The 18,906-nt window shown below is 64.4% G+C and overlaps 1 protein-coding gene across 3 annotated transcripts; it reads right to left on the bottom strand.

Annotated features, from left to right (window-relative positions):
- Positions 1-653: 653 nt before the first annotated feature.
- On the bottom strand, positions 654-17,457 carry TNNT3 (troponin T3, fast skeletal type). 3 transcript variants are annotated; one of them, XM_036258497.1, is made up of 15 exons: positions 17,377-17,457; positions 14,734-14,763; positions 14,622-14,635; positions 14,119-14,136; positions 12,996-13,022; positions 11,691-11,705; positions 9,028-9,046; positions 6,452-6,497; positions 4,960-5,076; positions 4,789-4,866; positions 4,416-4,529; positions 4,188-4,297; positions 3,916-4,006; positions 2,248-2,288; positions 654-892 (listed from the first exon to the last, which is right to left on the bottom strand). In XM_036258497.1, the coding sequence occupies exons 2-15, from the start codon at positions 14,748-14,750 to the stop codon at positions 838-840; spliced, it is 762 nt and encodes a 253-aa protein (XP_036114390.1). In that variant the 5' UTR covers positions 14,751-14,763; positions 17,377-17,457; the 3' UTR covers positions 654-837. The 3 variants fall into 3 exon arrangements, with proteins under 3 accessions (XP_036114390.1, XP_036114391.1, XP_036114392.1); XM_036258498.1 differs by lacking the exon at positions 14,119-14,136; XM_036258499.1 differs by lacking the exons at positions 12,996-13,022; positions 14,119-14,136; positions 14,622-14,635; positions 14,734-14,763; positions 17,377-17,457 and adding an exon at positions 11,928-11,957 and having other exon boundaries at positions 655-892.
- Positions 17,458-18,906: the final 1,449 nt, after the last annotated feature.

Genomic DNA, 18,906 nt, shown 5'->3' with positions numbered 1-18,906 from the left:
TGCTCTGCGGGGTTCGGCTCGGTCGCGGGGTCCCGCCGCCCCCTCCCCGCTCCCCCCCGGCAGGGCCTTCCTGGAGGGCCGTTCCGGACTCGGGAAGCTTCCTCCGTGAGTACCTAGCTATGCGAGGCTGTGCGTCTTGATCCAATTTTTCTGATTTATATTTTCCATAATTCCGTTGGGTCAGGATTTTCAAATTTATTACACAGTGCGCGCTGTGTTCTCTTGTAACAGAAAGAGCGGTCTGTCTGCCGGCTGCTCTCCCCGAAACGTGCTTTTCCGCTGCTTCCTCCGGAGGGTGGGGCCCCCACCCGCCCCACATTTCTGGGGGACGTTTGTGAAGTCTCCCACTGTGTGCCGGGCCCCTCCCCCCCAGCCCCTCCAACGGCAAAGCACATCTGCCCCAACCAGCCCCAGAGCTGACCGGGGGCTGGGGACCCCGGCCGAGGGTGTGTGGCTTCCAAGAGCAGAGACCGGAGGGACTTCTGGGGTGGGAGCCACTGGCAGAGCCGGTGGGGCTCCTAGGCCCCTCACCCCTGGCAGAGTTGGGCCACGGCCTTTGGTGTCTTGGGCTGACCCCTGAGGAGAGCACCCCGTGTCCCCTGGGCCCTCAGTGCTTCTGCTCCCTCATCGTGCCCCTGTGCCCCCACCCCGAGCCAGTCCACACCGGTGGAGGGGAGTCTGACGGCTTTATTCACAGACCCCAGGGTAGGGAGGCAGCGAGGACAGAGATGTGGGGGTGCTTGGGAAGGAGCCCCCCGCCCCCAGGCCTGGGGGCCAGACGCCACCACGGGGGCTGCGCCAGCGCCCGGTCTCTGCCTTGGAGGGCCTCTGGCTGCTCTACTTCCAGCGTCCGCCGACTTTGCCCTTGGCCGTGGCCCCGGCCTTCTTGCTGCTGCAAGTGGGAAGCAAGTTGGTGTTGAACATCAGGGCGTCCGGGGCCCTGGCCGAGCCTCCTCCCGGCCCGCAGACCCCGCAGACCCCGCAGACCCCACATTCGCAGCTCCGCCCACCCCAGCTATCTCAGGGCAGGGCCCCGGCACACATGCCTGCTTCCATCCAAGCAGCAGCGACTCACCTGTACCCGGCCTGCCGGGCCCGGGCGGCACTGTGCCGAGGTCGTTAGTGTGGTTAGGAGAGGGGCTGGCACAGCGGGCTGGGGACACCCTCCCTTCCTGCCCCCGGGGCCCTACACAGGTCTGACCCACGCCCGCCCAGGAGCAGTCTCTGCAGATGGCTACTGTCTTCCAGTGACTTTGTCCCAGAAAGAACATGCCCCTGGGTCCTTCACCCAGGTCCACGGTTCTGGCCTTACGGACTCAGGACCCGGGAGGCCTCTGTCTGGCTCCAGAGTCTTGGTCACTTGGCCACGAGTTAGAGCTGGACCCTGGGGTCCAGAGGTCACCACCCTTCTGTCTGAAGCCCCAGCATGCCAGGGAAGAGCCGGTGTTTGTCAGGTGAGGTGGTGGAGGCCAGAGTGTGTGAGCCTAGAGGGGCAGCCTTTCCGGGTGGCTGGCTGGAGGGGCCAGTGTGGTGCCCACATCCTGTGTCCTGCAGGGCCCAGCCTGAGAGCCGTTACACGCACGCACACGTGCACACACGCATGCACTTGGACGCGTGCACCGTGACGGATGCCCACTCTCAGGCCTGTGTCAGCCCCCGCCCCACACACAGAGCCAGGGAGGAGGGCCCCATCCCAGGGCGCAGCAAAGAGGCAGAGGGCAGCCTGAAACATGCCAACTGCAAGCTGCCCTCGGAGCACCGTGCTGCCTGAGGGAGCCCGCTCAGGGGCCCGCTCGGGGACAGAGCCCAGAGCGGTGGCGGCCGGGCGGGGTGGGCACCGGCTTCTCTGGGTTTTCCCAGCGGCTGTTACAGTGGGTCCCGTGGACCCCGAGGGCTGTTCTTACAGACAGAGGTTCACTGTCCTGAGAAACCAGGGACACAGAGGGCAGTGATGAGCCCAGGCCTCCTCATGCCCTGCCCTGGTCCCCTGTGGCGTGACAGACACACTACTTGGATGTCCAGGAGCCCAGGCCTGGCACACATGCCCTCAGGCCGGCTGCTGGCCCCCCCAGGGCCATTCTCCTGGGCTCTGCAGGCCCGAGGGGCTGGCCGGTTAGTCCTGTTACTGCTCTGCTGAGGGCCGGCTGCCACCAGGATGGGCCGAAATCACCAGCCCCCGGCGGGGCCGGGGTAGCCGTCCCGGGGGCCTGTGCCCGGCGCAGAGCGAGGCACGGGCAGGCTACTTACTGCTTCTGGGCCTGGTCAATGCGGCTCCTGAGGTTGGTGATCTGCAAACAACACGGACGACTCACTGTGACAAGTCCCAGCAGGGCCTCCACGCAGGCCTCCTCCGCGGCCCCGGCGGGCCTCCGGGCCACACGAGGGCCACGCGCACCCTTGCTGTGCCTGACTCGTCCGGCCCTCGGGCTCTGACTTACTGTTGGTGGTGCACCGGAGACCTGAACTATGACACGCAGCAGCTCCGGAGCCGGCCACTTACCTTCCAGCCCGTGGCAGGATGTGGGCCGAGGGCATGGGGTGGAGGGGAGGCTCACAAACTGAGCCTGGCTCTCTGGTGGCCGCTGAGCTCAGAGCCACCCTCCCCGTCCTTGACCCGGCTGCTCCCTCCTCCTGACTGCCCAGAGAGGAGGCTGGGGGGCAGGGCCCTTCCCCGTCTGCCGGTAGGAAGGCAGTCAGCCTCAGGGCCGACGGTGCAGGCAGAAGGGAGCAGGCGAGGGCAGGAGGGGAGCCTCCGTCACCTCCATGCCCGCTGCCGCCACCATCCTCCTCGACTCAGGGTGTCGCCATGCGCGAGGCTCACTGTGCATCACAAACCACGAGCCTGGGCCTGGGCGGACCCGGCTACTTACAACTTGGCCAGCGTCTCCACTCTGGCCCGGGCAGTCATGATCTGAAAAGACCAAGACGGTTACAGGGCTGGTGGGCGGCTGAGGCCGAGGCCCCGCCGTGCCCTGGCTTTGCCAGGTGGCTCTTCCAGCCCCGGGGCCCACGTGGGCCGTGCCCGGGTGTGTCAGGAAGCAGGGGCTGATCTGGCTCCGCCAGCGAGAGCCTATTCCTGCAGGCCAGCCCACCGGGAGCACGGAGAGGGCCGCACTGCCCCTGGCCCGGACGCTGCTGGCCTGCAGGGCGTGTGCGCTCCTGGAGCGGCCTGGTCCTCCTTCTGCTAGAGGTGAGGAAACTGAGGCACAGGAGGGCTGGGCGGCTTGCTCAAGGGCACAGGGCTCCTGAGAAGGAACCCGGATTTGCCCAGTTGTCGGTTCTGGTTTCCCAACCCCCTCTTGTCAGTGGCTGGTGGCGATGGCAGGTGGACTGTCCTGCCCTGGGCCCTGGCAGAGGGAGGGGTGGGTACCAGGCCTGTGGTGGTTGCATCTGCCCTGGTTGGGAAGGAGCAGGAGAGTCTCACGGACTTGGGGCAGTGTCTGCACAGGGCTGCCGCTCTGACCTCTGAGCCCTTCTCAGGTGACTCCAAGTGACCACCCTCCGGAGGGGCACAGTCCAGCCTCCCGTCCCAACTGTGAGAGCGTATGGCACCCTGCCTACTCTGAGCTGAGGGACGTGGGTGGGGTCCCAGGGGCTCTGAGGAAGCAGATGTCTCAGGGTCGGCGTAAGTTTGCAGCGGAGGCTTTACAGAGAAGACACCCAGAGCCAGGGGAACTGAGTGCCACCCTGGGTGGGCTCGTGACACTGGGCACTTTTTAGGAACGCCCGGTGATGCAGAAACTGGAGCCGAGACTCTGCCTGCTGCTCCCTGCGTTGCCCTCAGAGCAGCTGAGAGCTCAGGGTGCCAAGGCCGGCCTGGCGGAGCAGGTCTGTGCGTGGGGCCAGGCCGTGGGCCTGGGGACACGGCAGGCGGGTGAGACCCGGGGCCCGAGGGCCAAGGTGCCTGTTACTCACGTCGTATTTCTGGCGCTTCAGCTTCTCCGAAAACTCAAACTTGTCAGTCTCCAGTTGGTACAGGGTGTCCCACAGCTCCTTGGCCTTGTCCCTGGGAAGTGACAGAGGTCAGGCTTGGCCAGACAAGCCCTGGGAGGCAGGGCTCTGGCCATGCACTGTCCTCCTCCGGCCAGAACCGAGAGCCGGCCCGGCAGCCTCCGGAGACCTGAGGGTGGTGGGTCCAGAGAAGGCGCCACCTGTCACCACCCCTCCAGCGTGGGGCGCCCCCACACCTCAGCTTGTCCTCGCTGAGATGGTCAATGTTGAGTGGCTTGCGTCTCTCTGCCAGGACCTTCTTCTTCATCTCCCGGGCTGTCTGCTTCTTGCCTCTCTTCTGGTCAGCCTGCGGGGACACAGCCAAGGGGCCCGGCCTCAGGGAGGGACGCCGCGCAGCCCAGCACGAAGCGAGGAGGCCGGGCTGCGGGCGGAGGCCAGCCCTGGGCTCCGGGCGCCGTGCTCACCTTGGCCAGGTAGCTGCTGTAGTTGGCGCCCATGGAGGACAGGGCCTTTTTCTTCTTCAGGTCGTCCTCAGCCCTCCTCTTGGCGTCCTCCTCCTCCCTGCGGGCTTTCTCCTCCTGTGGAGACCCGTCCCCGACGCTCAGGGCCAGGCCAGGGCTGCCCTTCTGGACAGGTTCCGGGGCCCGCCCCAGGCTTGGCTGGCGCTTTCTAGAAGCTCCAGGTTCTGGTCAGGGTCTGCCCCCCGCAGGGCTCCGCAGGGCTCTGGTCATTGCCTATGTCGGGGAACCTCTGGAGCAGCAAGGGCAGGGGCCCTGGCGTTCCCGTGGGCCTGTGGTCAGGGGCCAGGGGCCGGGCGGCCAGGGGCGCGGGCCTCACCGCCAGCCGGTTCTGACGCTCCCTCTCCTTCTCCGCGCGGATCCTCTGCTGCTCGGCTCTCTCGGCGCGGCGCTTCTCCTGCGGCGGGAAGAGTGGGTGAGCCCAGCCCAGCCCACCCCAGCCCCCCAGAAAGTGGCCACCGGCCCCGCCCACCCCCAGCTGCCCACGCACGATTCTCTCCTTGAGCGCGATCAGCTCTTCCTCCTCCTTCTTGCGCGCTTCAAAGTGGCTGTCGATGAGAGCCTGCAGCTCCATGAGGTCTTTGTTCTGCCGCTTCTTCTGGATGTCCTGTGGGGGAGGGGCCGTCAGTCCCGTGCCTCGGACCTCTGTCCTGCCTGGCCCACCTGTGCCCTGGCACAGCAGCCCCGGCTCCTCTGGCCGCCGTGAAAGCGGAGAGCAGAAAGGAACCCCTGAGCCGCAGGGTAGGAATGGGGCCCCCACCCTGTGGGTCCAGGCCCTGCACAGCCATGAGTCATCAGGACCCCTGGGGTGGACTAGCTCTGACTAGGCCCTGTCACCATCCTGAAGTGTCCTGCATGGGTCAGGCAGAGGGGAAACTGGTGAGTAAGATAATTGGTTGAGGGACATATGGATGGATGGATGGGTGGATGGATGGAAGGATGGATGGATGGATGGATGGATGGACGGACGGACGGATGGATGGATGGATGGATGAACAGATGGATGGATGGATGGATGGGTGGATGGAAGGATGGATGGATGGATGGATGGATGGATGGATGGATGGACGGATGGATGGATGGATGGATGGATGAACAGATGGATGGATGGATGGGTGGATGGATGGATGGATGGATGGATGGATGGATGGATGGACAGATGGATGGATGGATGGGTGGATGGAAGGATGGATGGATGGATGGATGGATGGATGGATGAACAGATGGATGGATGGATGGGTGGATGGAAGGATGGATGGATGGATGGATGGATGAACAGATGGATGGATGGATGGGTGGATGGAAGGATGGATGGATGGATGGATGGATGGACGGATGGATGGATGAACAGATGGATGGATGGATGGGTGGATGAACGAACGGATGGATGGATGGATGGATGGATGGATGATGAATGGATTATGGATGGATGATGGTAGATGGATAGATGGATGGGTGGGTGGATGGATGGATGGATGGATGGACAGGTGGATGGATGGATGGGTGGATGAACGGATGGATGGATGGATGGATGGATGGATGGATGGATGGATGGTGGGTGGGTGGATGGGTGGATGGATGGATGGATGGATGGGTGGATGGGTGGATGGATGGATGGGTAAATGGATGGATGGATGAATGGTGGATGGTGGATGGATGGATGGATGGATGGGTGGTGGATTGTGGGTGGATGAATGGAGGACAGGACAGAGAAGTGGATGATGAATGAGTGGAGACATGGATGGATGGGTGAGTGCAGGGATTGGTGACTAGGTGAGTGGATAAGGATGGGCAGAAGGGTGATGGAGTGAAGGGAAGAGAGATGTCCTTATGGGAGGAGTTCCCCCTGGTCCAGGGATGGACGGAGCAGAGTGGCCTGGGACCAGGAAGCCCTAGCTCTGGATGCTTGAGCGATGACCTTCTGAGGCCCGGAGCCCAGGATTGGGGATGGGGGCCTGTTGACCCAGGTTCCATGAACTTACATCGAAGTCTACTTTCTCCCCTTCCGGGATCTTGGGAGCAGTGAGTCTGAGGAATAGAGAGAGGCCCATGAGCAGAGGCAAGTGGGAACCCGCAGAGTTGGTCTTACCCACCTGGCCTGGCCCCTGGCTGGCCCTCCACCCTCTAGCCCTGGCGCCTGGCTGAGGTCCATGGCCTGACCTCTGTCCTGATCAGATCTATAACCCATTGTCCCCACAGTGGCTTGACCCCCTCGAGAAGGTTTCAACCTCTGAGTGTCCCTCCGTTTCGCTAACTGCTGGACACCTCAAGGGCTTTTGTGCCCTTGTCTGTCCAGAAAGGGCAGCCTCGGTTTCTTTCTCAAACAAATAAACAGATGCCACAGGGTCAGACCAGAGGCAGGGTGGTCGCCAGAGGCCCTCCGGGGTCACGGGCCTCTGTGGTCAGGGATGGCCGTCTCAACCCTTTGCGTTTCTGTGCCCCCCGCTTTAACGATTCTTTCTGGGGACCCAGAGGAAGGGGGCCAGGCAGAGAGCAGTTTGGAGAAGAAACGCGCACCCCCCTCACTCGGGCGGCTGTAAGTGGCCACCAGCCCTCTGCCTCCCCCTCCCCCTCCCCCAATGCATTCCAGATGGCGTAAAGAGTTAAAACGACAACAACAATTCTTTAAAACAAGCTGTAGAAGAAAAGTGGAACTGAATATCCATCAAACTGCTGGACCGGGAAAGGGTTTTCTGAGCTCAGAAGGTCCCGCTGAGGGAAAGATAGCCAGATGACTCCATGCAAATGAAAAACTTATGTATGTGAAGAAAAAAAAGGCAAAAATTGAAAAAGGGCGAGGGGGGGGGGAGAAACCCCAACCCAGACTAGAAAAATATTTTCAGCAAACACAGAGAAGACTTATATCTTTATGCAAACGGGTGATTAAGAAAACAGAGCTGCCTGCATCAGATAAATGGGCAGAGGCCCTCCGCCACCGGTTCTCGGTCCTCGGAGAAGAAAGAGGGCCAGTTTAACAAACAGGGGAAGGTTTGCCTGCAGTAATCACAGGAATGCAAGGAAAACATCCCTGAGAGGCCCCTCCTCATCCATCAGCGCTCCTCGGGCACAGCGGCGGGGGCGCCGCCCGCGCCCGTCCACGTAGGAGACCGCCCTGGCAGACCCCTCGCGGAAAGCTATTTGGCAGGGATGTCAAAGTCGTAGGAGCACTCATACTCTCTGACCCATTAATTCCAGTTCTGGGAATGTGGCCTAGGGAAATAACCCGAAAGACAGAAAATGCTCTCCACCCAGCGTTATTTATGATAGTAAAATATTGGGGAAACGCCGGCACGGCCTGCGTTGGAGGCATGGTTAGGAAAATTATGGTTTGTCCGATTGATGGAATATTATGTGGCCATTCAAAATATTTAAGAAGACGATGTAAAAACATGGAAAAATACTTATGAATGGTGCTACATTTTTAAAAAGCAGAATTCAAGGCTGTATAGACAGTCCCGGGTTTGAAAAACAACTCGGGGTTTAAATCTTTTTTTTTTTTTTCCGAGCCTGATGCGTGGAAAGAGTAGGAAGGAATAACCCTTTCATTTTTCTCCGCTTCCCCGCAGTCTGGCTGGCGGGGTGGGAGTTATAGATGATTTCTCTCCTTCTCCCTCCCTCCCTCTCTCTCTCTTTCTCCCCCCCCTCTCTCTCTTTAGTGGACTTTTATGTATTTTCCAAATTTTCTTTAATGAGGTGTTTTATTTTCATAATGAAAACACAAACATTTTTTTAAAACGAGAAAATATCTTGTGATCCGGCAGCTCCACTTAAAACTGCTGAGAAAGAAAGTGGCGAGGATGGGAACGTGCTGGTGGGCGCTGCGTGGCCGCCCCGGCGGAGCCTGCTCGGCCGGCCCGGGCTTATCGCACACCCCGGAGTCAGAACAGCCGGATTAGAAACACCTCCGCTATCTCCCCGATGTGATAACAGAGGCAGGAGGATTCCAACTCTCGAGGGGCTCAGGGGCCCCAGGGGTCGAAAGGCTGTGGAGCCGGATCTGCTCTCCCCACTTTGGCGTCTCTTCCCTATCTCAGGTCCTGGGAGACCCCACAACACGGGGGGGGGGGGTGTAAGGGGTTGCAGAGAGGGCAAGTCCCTGCCCCCTTCCTTCCTTGGCCCTAGCCTCCTCCTGCAGGAAGCCCTCCTTGCTGACACTGGATGACCCGGGTCAGAGCCACACCCAGCTGGACGCCAGAGCCCCTCTGTGTTGTCCCGGGGACAGAGCGCCCACGTGGAGTCTGGTCCCTGCCTGTGGGGGAGGCACTGGCTGCCTCAAAGCACCCCATTGTCACAGGGTCTTCATCTGCTGTCTAGACTGTTACCTTCCAGGTCGGGGAGCAGTGAGTGGCTCACTTCCTCTCAGGGCTTGGGTGCCAACTCATCCCCCACAGAGCCCGGTGCAGTGTCTTCCGGGGCCCCAGCCCTGGGGATGGCAGTTTTCCGGGTGACCCCGGTTCCCATCCAGCCTGCACGTGGGCTTTCCCTCCACACTTCAGGCGTCCCTCCCCAGCCCTCCCCAGCCCACCCCAGCGTCCAGCCCTGTGGGCCCCACACTCACTTGGGTCTCGGCTTCTCCTCTGCTCACCACAGTGCCAGCCAGCATGGGGAGGGGGAGAGAAGACCACGTGAGAGGGGCCCACTCCTGCCCGTGCGCCCCGGGGTCCACCCAGCTGGGGGCTTTCTGGGCTGCAGCCTGCAGGGCTGCCTGCTGTCCCGCTGAGCCCACCACCCACTGAGCCGACCCACCAGGGCAAGAGGACCTTGTCCCCACTCTGGGCCCCCCGAAGTCCCCGTGGGACCCAAGGAGGAGCGTTCAGGGTGGGGGCCCAGGACACGAGGAGGGAGAAGCAGAAGAGAGAAGTACTCAGGGCGACAGGGAAGACCCGAGAGGCAGGAGAGAATGAAGGAGCCGGATGAGGAAGGAGGCCGTCTGCCCGGAGGGGCAATGACCGGAGGGGGGTACCCCTTGCCCAGGCTCCCGGTGTGCTGGCCTGTCCCCACGACCACCCCACTGTGTGCCTGCTGGAAGCTTGGAGGGGACAGGGCCTGCGAGGCCCCAGAGCCGAGCCTGTGACAGTGGCCATGCCTAGCAGCCTGGCCGGTCCCTCGGAGGGAGAGGGGGGAGGGGGGAGCAGCAGGCGGCGGCGAGCGCGTCCTCTCCCTGCGTGGGCGCGTGGCGGGACCCTGGCCCTCACCTTCCTCGTCCTCCCGCTCCTCCTCTGCGGTGTCTTCCGGGCACAAGCGCGCATGCAAGAGAAAGCCAGCCAGCGGGGCTGCGAGGTGCGGGGGGCAGCAGCTGGACCCATTAGTGCCTTCCGTGGAGGGGGCAGAGGGGTGCTGTCTGGGAGGGGTGCAGGAGCGGGGGGTGGCCATGCGCGGGGCCAGGGTGGCCTGAGAGACCCCCCGCCCGGAGGCCTGCTGGTGCGAGCAGGGCCCTCGGTGGCCGGTGGGTGCCGGCCTCTGGCACCCTTGCATGTGTCCTCTGTGGCTGCAGGGCCCACCTTGGAAATGCAAGAGCCTCCCCGACACTGTAGGCTCGGTGCTGGGGTGGGTGCTTCCGGGGGCCTGGTTCTGGGGGTGTCGGGTTGGAACCCTTCAGGTCTAATGCGTTCAGATTGCCTGCTGGCGCCTCAGACCTGTGGGAGCCTGTGGGTTCTAGCCCCCGTGGGCCATGGAGCCTGGGCCTGCTCATCCCTAGGGGTGGGGGCTGCTGCCTCCCCAGGAGCCCGGCCCTGACCGCAGAGGGCCCCTTTCCCCGTGCCTGCCTTGGCTGCTCTGGGCCCTGCCTGCTGCTGGTGGCCGGTCGGCGAGGCTGGAACCTGCAGATGCGAGCGGCGGGGCTGGCCTGGCGACCCTCACAGAGGGGCTGCTCCTCTGACCAGCCCCACCCCACCCCAGGGAGGCCCAGGGAGGTCCTGGCTGGCCCAGCCATGGCAGGGGTCCTGCTGCAGGCCCTGGGTGGGTGCTGACAGGGCAGAGGTGCCCAGCCGAGACGTCCTCTCTGACCACCAGGGCTCCTTCCTCTGCACTGGGCATGGCCAGGAGGCCACTCTGGGAGGGGTGGGGAGTCCGGCCTCGCCAGCCTCTCCCCTCGAGGTCCCCCCAGCTTGTGGGCCACTCGGGTCGCTTAGGAACCAGCAAACAGCCCTCTGCACAGGGACCTGGTGTCACCCTCAAACAGCACCCTGGGCTGCGAAGCCGAGCCCGCGGGGGTGGGGGCTTGGTGAGGAATGGCGGAGCTGCCAGGCGCCTGGCTCTCAGTGGGGGCCTGGCTGGGCCCGGGGCTCTGGGGGCAGGGCCAGGCCAAGAGCTGGAGGGACAGTGGCAAAGCTCCCCAGGCAGTGGGCAGCCGTGGCCTGGCATCCCCACCTCCTGTCTATCTGTCTGTCTGCCTCGGGGCTGGTTCAGGTGGCCTGGTGACCCGGCAGCTCCTACAGAGCTTGTTCCCTGACACCTCTGCCCACTCTGGGTCACTGCCACCACCCGACGTCCCTTTGACTCACAGGTGGGCTCTCTGAGTCCAGGGAAGGGAAGACCGTGTCGGGGTCATGCTTGGGGTTCAGGCCCAGTTGGGAGGCCCCTGCAGCCCTCCTGAGAAGTCACGTGAATGGAGAGGGCTGAGAAGAAGGCACCTTGGGTCCCTGACTTGAACCTCGCCCCACTGGGGGCTCCTCAGGCCCGGGTGCGTCTGGCTGTGACCCAGGTGGTGGGTGGGTCGCTGGGACCTCTCGCTCGCTTGCTCATTGGCACGCGAGGGCCCTGGGAGTCTAGTGCCGCCCCCACCTTGGGCCTCACTCGCCCCCCCACCCTCCCTCCTCACTCCCCCTCTCCAGTTTGCTATCGGCAGGGTGTGGGCCGCTGCCCAGCCTCTCCTCCTCCACTCTGCTCCACCCCACCCTGGTGGACCCGGAGGGTCTAAGTGGGCCCCAGCACCATCCTCCCAAGGCCTGCACCCCTCTCGGGCTTGGCCTGGAGACTGGCCACCCCCAACTGCCTGCTGGTGGACTAGGACGGGCCTCACCCCCATCCCTGAATGTTCTCTGCCGGGGGGCCAGGAGGAAGCCTGCACCCCGTCGGCCAGCCCTGCCCAAGCCAGCACACCAGGCCGAACCTGTCCCCACTCTGCCCCAGCCCAAGGGACGGGTAGGAGTCATGCAGGCAGGCGGGAGGCGGGACGGAGCTGGGATGGGTGGGGCTCTGGCCTCAGGGCGGACGGCATACCTTCCTGGACTTCTTCTGCAGAGACAGCGCATGTGGGGAGACAGAGAGAGGACCGGTCGTGAGACCAAGAGTCGGGGCCGAGACCGGGCTGGGGCAGGGGCAGCAGAGGCAGGGGTCAGAACCACACTGTGAGTAAGTCACACGGCCTCTTGTTCCTTCTGCGCCAGGCGCCTGCTCCACCCACACTCGGCCACGTGTGCGCACGCACCCACACGGGGCTGAAGTCATGGCACATACCTGGTTCATGAGCTTCGGGGGCGGCTAAGGAGGGCACGGAACAAGAGGCATGACCGCGGGTCAGAGGTCAAAGGAGAAAGGATCCGAGGTTAATGGACACAGCCGGTCACCACGCGGGAGGGTCAGTGGCCGAGGCCGAGGGGGCAGCATGCGGGAGACGAGCGGGAGACGGTCAGTGTTGGCCCTGGATGCTGTCACAACCCAATCCTGTTCCTGCCTCGAACATGGGGAAACTGAGGCTCAAGGGTGGCGTTTTGACCCCTGACTCTAGCTTTTGTCATGACATCACTGCTCTGGTCATGGGGACATTGAGCCTCCCGCCTGTTCTTAAGCCTCTGCAAGGACTTCCAGGCCAGGGCACAGACACCCATGCTCAGGACTGCGCTGTGGGTGGCACCAGGGGCCAGAAAGGACAGGAACCCCTGGGGCAGGACGGAGGGGTGGCCAGGGAGAGACCGCGAGGGGCCTGGGGGCACAGGCCGGGGCACAGCCCTCACGTGGAGGCGGGCTGCAGGGCCAGTGCCCGCTCTGCCCTCTGCTCGGCCGAGATCCGGCCCGGGGCCCTGGCCCCCATGAGGGCTCCGAGGTTTGGCCGGCCCTCAGTTACCGGCCCTGGGACAGAGGCCCTTTGCAGGGATGAAGAGCCAGGCCCGTCTCTCATCTGAGCCCACAGTCCCCCAGCGACCCACCATGGCCCGGGTTGGAAAGTGCCTGGCCCTTGGAGTAACCCCAATTTGGTCAAGCATTGGCCATAGTTAGTGGGTTATGTTGGGGCCACATGTGGGGGCCCCTTGGCTGGCTGGTGCCTCACTGTGTCTGCCCCCCACCCCCGGCTCCAGCCAGGCCCCGGGCCCCACATGGGGACCAGAAGTCCTGTGTGTTCATACCTTCCTCATGGACTTCTGCACCAGGACGGACAGGCAGCCGTGCGGGGCAGGAGGAGAGAGGAGAGGTTAGCCGGGAGCACACTGCATGTCCTTAGGGGCGGGGGCACTGTGAGGGCCACGGCCAGGGGGCAGAGGGGCCGGGGTGTGGGTGTGGGCCGGGCCCCGGACCCTGCTCGCTTACCTTCCTCCTGAGCCTCCTGGGCCTCCTCTGAGCCGGGAGCGGCAGGGAGCGTGAGGGAGAGAGGCAAGGAAGGTATTAGTGGGGCGAGCTGGGTGGTGTGGAAAGCAGCCGGGCGTGAGCAGGGGGCTCAGCTGCTGGGGCTGCGACTCCGAGGCCTGGGTCGGAGGGACCCCAGGTCCCTGGCCCCTCCTGGGACCTGCCTGGCCCCAGCACTGAGGTGTCTGTGCACTGAGGGTCGGGCTCAGTCTTGCTCTGCGGGTCTCGGAAATGAGAACAGGGGACGAAATCCGTGTGTTACGTGAACGCGGACCCCAGGAGAGAGTCGGCCGGGGCCGGGTGGCCTCGGCGTGCCCGAAGGGGACTGTGACCCTGGTGTGTCTTGGAGGAAAGCACCCCGGGACCCTGCCCCCCGCGCCCCGGCCACGTCGCCTTCCCTGGGAAAGGAGTGGGCCCCCTGGGCCGCATTCCCCTCTCAGAAAGTCTTCCCACATTTTCAGCAGAAAAAGAAATGTTTTGCTCACGTTGTTAGGGGAGCCGAGTGTTTTCAAAATATTTTCAAAACATAGCACCCAGAAGGCCTCACAGGACAGCCCTGCCCGAGAGGGTGGGTGCGCGCGTTCCCAAGGCTGAGCGGGTGCCAGGGGTTGCGGAGGACCTCCCCTCCAAGCCTGAGAACCTCCTCTCCCCACAGTTCCCAGGTGCGCCGGGGAGGTTCCCACGACGCCGGCGGCCCTGGGGGGGCTTCGGATTCCACCGAAGGTTACGCACGCTCGGGTGGGGGCGGGGCGCCAGGGAGGGCCAGACCGAGCGCGCGAGACCCCGGCGGGCCCCACACCAGGCCCTCCTCGGTGACCAGGGCGAAAGTGTTAATGGCCACGGCCCAGCTAACTGCACACGATGAGGATGAGGGGTTAATGAATGATTAATGAGTGCCCGTCTATTAATCAGTTAAAGAGATGGGAAGTTAGCCGTGACGGCAAATGGGAATTAATGGTGAGGAGGGTGGATGTTAATTGTCGAGCTCCAAGAGGCCCCGAGGGTCCTCGGCCGAGCGGATGGAGCTGGACAGAAAGGAGGGGTTCGGAGGGAGGCCCGCCTGGGGGTGTCCAGGGGCTTCACTCACCTTCCTCCTCGTACTGCTCTGCAGTGGAAAGAAAGGAAGGAGCCTGTTAGCGGGGCGCCCCCGGGGCCGCCCGGGAGGGAGCGAGACCAGGGTCCTCGGGCCGGCCCAAAGGAGGCCAGAAGAGGAGGAGGCCCTGAGGGGGACCGTGGCTTTCCGGGAGGGTCTGGAGCCCCAGGCACCTCTGTCCTACTGGGAGCATGACAGAGTGGCCGGGGCCTCCAGAGCCCCCGGGCCAGGCTGCCCCCCACAACCTTGCAGTGCAGGTGGGGCGGTGTGCAGGACAGCGTCCCAAGGTGACCGGATCTCAGGGACGTCACCCTGGAGGAAGAGGAGGCCTCGGGTGCAGGGGCAGGTGTGAGGGACCCATGTGCAGAGAAGGGTGACCTAGGGTACACTGAGCAGGGCAAATGAGGCCTCTCCGCCAGGGTCCCCCAGGAGAGATGCGCCGTCTGATGAGTGCTTCCTGGGGACGCGCAGAGGGAGGAGGCCGCGGCAGCACTTACCCTCTACCTGCTCCCTGTGGGGAGAGAGGGGGAGGGTGAGCGCTTCGCTCAGCTCACGGGGTCTCGCACCCAGGACCCCGGCCCGCAGGGGGCTGCTCGGATGGCTACTCACACTTCCTCGTCCGACATGGTGGCGGGCTTTCTGCAAGGGGAGACGAAGACCGAGTTAGGCGGCGCCTTGGTCCAGCAGTGTGGACCATGGGCTGGGGATGGGTATGTGAGGGGACATCTGTGACAGGCCCACTCGAGCACTCAGGGCCTCCTCAGGAGGCCCCCTTGCGTCCTCCGAGCCCCAGACTTAGACTCCCCACCGCCTCTCCTGCTCTGGCTTGAGCCCGAAGCCTGGAATCCCAGAAGTGGACGGACGTCAGCAGGCCTGAGTCCCCGCACCCGGGCAGACGTGCTGTCCGCGGCATTCCTGGGGAGGGGCGTGCTTGTCCAGGCCAGGGCCCATCCAGGCTGCCCCCGCACTGCAGGAGCCCTGCTCCGGGCAACCCCAATCTGCTCCTGATCGTCCTGCCTTGGGCTGAGGTGGGGACCCCCGGTCTTCCCGCCCCACCGTCCCCACAAGAGCCCATGTTCCTAGTGTGAGCTCCAGGTTCCTGGATGGACCCACATTCTCTTCCGCGTGCCCTGGGGTCCCCTGCATGTCCCCACAGCCCTCTGCAGACCTGTCTTCCCAAATCACAAGAATGCACGAGCTGACCCTTTGTCTCCCCCTTATCCTACCAGGCAACAGCCTGAGCCCCCAGCTCATGGGGACAGATGGGGGCCATATTCCTGTGTCCCCCCACCAATGCTCTGCAGAATGGAGGAAATGGCCCCTCTTCCCCGCCCACGTCCCAGGCCCTGCGCCTCCTCTCGAATGTGTCAGTGTCTTCGGGGACACGTGTGCCCGGGCTGCACATGTCCAGGTGTGGCCGGCGCCAGGCCAGCGTGCTCGAGGACCCGGTCACCGCGCACGCCGGAGTCGGCCAGGGCCTGCCTGGGATGGCTGGCCGGGGGTTGAACAGCCCAGTGCACGACAGCACATTACGGCTCACTCGAAGACAATAGTTAGGACACCCCCCGGGGGGCTTTGTATAAGAAAAACACAAGTTCATCATCGAAACATGCATTCGCGTAGCACCAGGAAGGTGGGGGCGGTGTGCAAGCCTCGGTCAGGAATGCGGCTTCCCGAGCGCGGGCTCCACGCATCATTAACCGCAGGCCCTGAGAACCTCCCGGCGGCAGGGGCCCTCCCATCCCTGTCTCTTCCCAGACGCCACTGCGCCTCAAGGCACAGCCCCGCCTTGTCGGCCGCGGGGTCTCGCTGCCTCGGGCCTCCCGGCCGGCCACCAGCCTCGCCCCGCGGTGCCCACTCCGCCCTGGCGCTGCCGAGCACCTGTCAGCCTCCTTCAGAGGGGTGGCCCAGGCTCGGGTTATTTTTAAGGAGCCAGTGGCAGCTGAGACAACTCGAAATAGACACCGAAATGGGCCAAGACTCCTCTGCCCAGAAACCCAAGGCGGTGGGAGGGGCAGGGCCCGCTCAGGTCTTGGCTAGGCCGGCCCGGCTCCGTGTCCACCCCCAGGCTCCCAGCATGGCTGAGTGCCTCTGTCCTTCTGGGTGGGAGCCGAGGGGGCTCTTGAACCCCAGGCAGGGTGCCCCAGGGGGTCCCTTGCGATGTGAGGCAGCAAAGGCCCCCCCTCCAAATGGGGAGACGGGCCCATCGGGCTCCTCCGCCCAGGGAAGCAGTAGTGACGGGGTGCTCTGCCCATCGGGAAGGCCGAGGGTGGGGTGCTCGGGGCAGGGGGTGGTGTTTCCACAGCTGAGGAGGAAGCCAGCTGTCCACCCCGTGTCCTGCCCTCGGAGGGTGAGGGTGGAAATAGCCTCTGAGGTCAGCGTTCCTTGGGAGACACACATCTTCCTTCCCAGGTGACAAGACGTGGGGGTGGGGGTGAGGACGCAGGAGGCCCTGCCACTCACTGGCTGGGGGCCCCTGCCCCGTCCCCCCGCTCAGGCCCTGTCCCATCTGATGGTGGCTCCCTGCCCATCCCCTCCCAGGACGGCCGAGGGCACCCAAGAAGGAGCCAGCAGTGGGGTGCCTGCACTGACCGACGTCAGGCGGGGCGGCTGAGCCCTGACCCGACGGGGCACTAGGACCGGGGGAGGTGAGGGCACGGGCATGGGCAGCGCCTCTCGTGGGCAGTGCTGCCCGCACGCCAGAGGTGGGACAGAGGTGTGGTGCCCCCGCCCGGTCCTGTCCATGCTCCCTGACTGCTTGAATCCCCGCCACCCTGCCCAGGGACCTGCTCCTGGGTGAATTGGACAAGCCCCGCCTTGGCCGTCGTCTGCACAGATGGCGGCGTTGGGGGCCGTGGTCATTTGAGGCCCAGAGCCCCAGGCTCCTGGGCGGAGGTGGCTGCGGCGCCCAGAGCTTGGCGGAGCCCCTTGGAAAGGCCAAGATGTGCCCGGGGTGAGCCCCTGGGTCTCCGAACCCTCGGCTCTCCCAGCTCCAGCCTCAGACCTTCTCACCCACGGGCCTTCCAGGAGGCCCCGCCTTCCGTGAGGCTCTGCGGCCCCGTGTTCTGGGTCGGAACGGCCCCTTCTGTGTTCAGCCCACAGTGCTAGTCCCTAGCCCCTTGGGGTCCTGGGGTGACTTCCTGGGTTCTCCCAGCTGCCATGCTTAGAACTGAGACGCGTGGGGTGCGGCCTCCTGGAACCCGAGCCCCGGGGCCCCGCCCAGCCCCCGGCCGCTGCTTGGGCCATACCCACCTGCAGCTGAGTCCAGAGACAGGCTGGAGCTCCCTGTGGACAGGACCGGCACGGGCACTGCCCGTCCAGCCTCGCACCCTTATGTTATAGTGACACTCGATCTTTGCCAGCAGCCCATTGGCCAAGGGCTGGGTGGCCGGCCGTGCCCACGCGGGTCCCTTACCAAGTATAGGAATAGCCGAGGAGGAGGCCCAAGGAGGTGAGGATGGGCGACAGTCTGCAGAGGGGACAAGGTCCGCCCTCCACCCCCGGGGGTGTCAGTTTCTATTTTTACTCCCCGACAGCGGGCACATTCTTGACGGCTGAGGAGGATGAGGGAAGGTATTGGGTGGCCCCAGGGACACAGCGAAGGTTCTCCTTGAGCTGGCCTGGTACGGGGGTCCCCAGAACTGGGGCCTCAAATTCCCCAGCCCAGGTGCCCCTCCATTTGAGGTGACTGGCGTGCATGCACTTGGCCCAGGAAAGGGGTCTGCACGGCCAGGTGGCATTACACGTTGCCCCCGGCCCACCTGCCTCCCCCATCGCAGGAAGCGGCCGGGCTCGGGGGCCCATGGAGTGGAGACCGAACCCTCGGCCAGGCCCCATCGCGTCCAGGCCACACCAAGGCCGCCCTGGTCCTGTGGGTGGCCACCACTGGGGCACACGGATTGCACAGCAAGAGAGATGAGCAGCTGCTGGGACCACCCCTCCACCGCTGGCCCGGAGCTCCCCATGTGGGGGTCCGGAGCCTGCAGGCCTCTCTCCCCACGGGCTGGGCTCAGTGTGCTCGCGCGGTGGGCTTGGCCTTGTGCCCATGACCCCGGCCTTTCTTCCCAAGACTCCAAGTGGCACCATCCAACCACAGGCGTCTCACTCGGGTCTCCAGGGGTCCCCATGCTGACCAGCGAGGCCACAAGCTCTCATGGCCCTGCTCCCGAATTAGGGAAACCGAGGCACTGAGCCAGCCTGGTACCTCCCTCCAGGCCCCCTGGGGGGGTTGACGAAACATGGATGGCGGAGTGACCTGATTTAGGACGACGGCTGGTGGCACCCCGGCCAGGGCTGTGTCCTGGAGACACCGATGAGGTCTCTGCCCTCTGATGCCCAGCCCACCCTGCTCTGTGCCCGCTCTGGGTCCAGAGGGAGCTCTCCCTGCACCTCGCCGGTCCCCACGAGGTAGAGATAAGGCCAGGGACCCTAGACAGGCAGGGACCTGCTCATGGTCACATAGCAAGGGGAGGCAGATGGGGCCCCTCTCGCCTGAGCGCCACGGTGGGGCGCCTCCGAGACCGGAGTGGCTGGGGACGCGCTGCCCTCCTGCTCAGAGTGCTGGATTCCTCCAGCCTGAGCCCTTCTCCTCCTCCTGTCCAGGTCCTTGGATGGGCAGGGATTGGTGGGCCACACGAAGCCTGTCCCTTGGCCACTTCAGACCCCCTTTCTAGAAGCCCAGTGGGCTCACCCGAGGGCCCTGCGTCTCCCCAGATGTGGGGGTGCCGCCCCCTCGGGCTGGCTCCTGCCATCTGCTAACACACATGGTGACAGCGTCTGTGG

The sequence above is a fragment of the Molossus molossus genome, unplaced genomic scaffold (genome assembly GCF_014108415.1).
Source record: "Molossus molossus isolate mMolMol1 unplaced genomic scaffold, mMolMol1.p scaffold_m16_p_13, whole genome shotgun sequence".
NCBI classification, from domain to species: Eukaryota; Metazoa; Chordata; class Mammalia; order Chiroptera; family Molossidae; genus Molossus; species Molossus molossus.
This window is presented reverse-complemented; position numbering and strand designations above follow the sequence as displayed.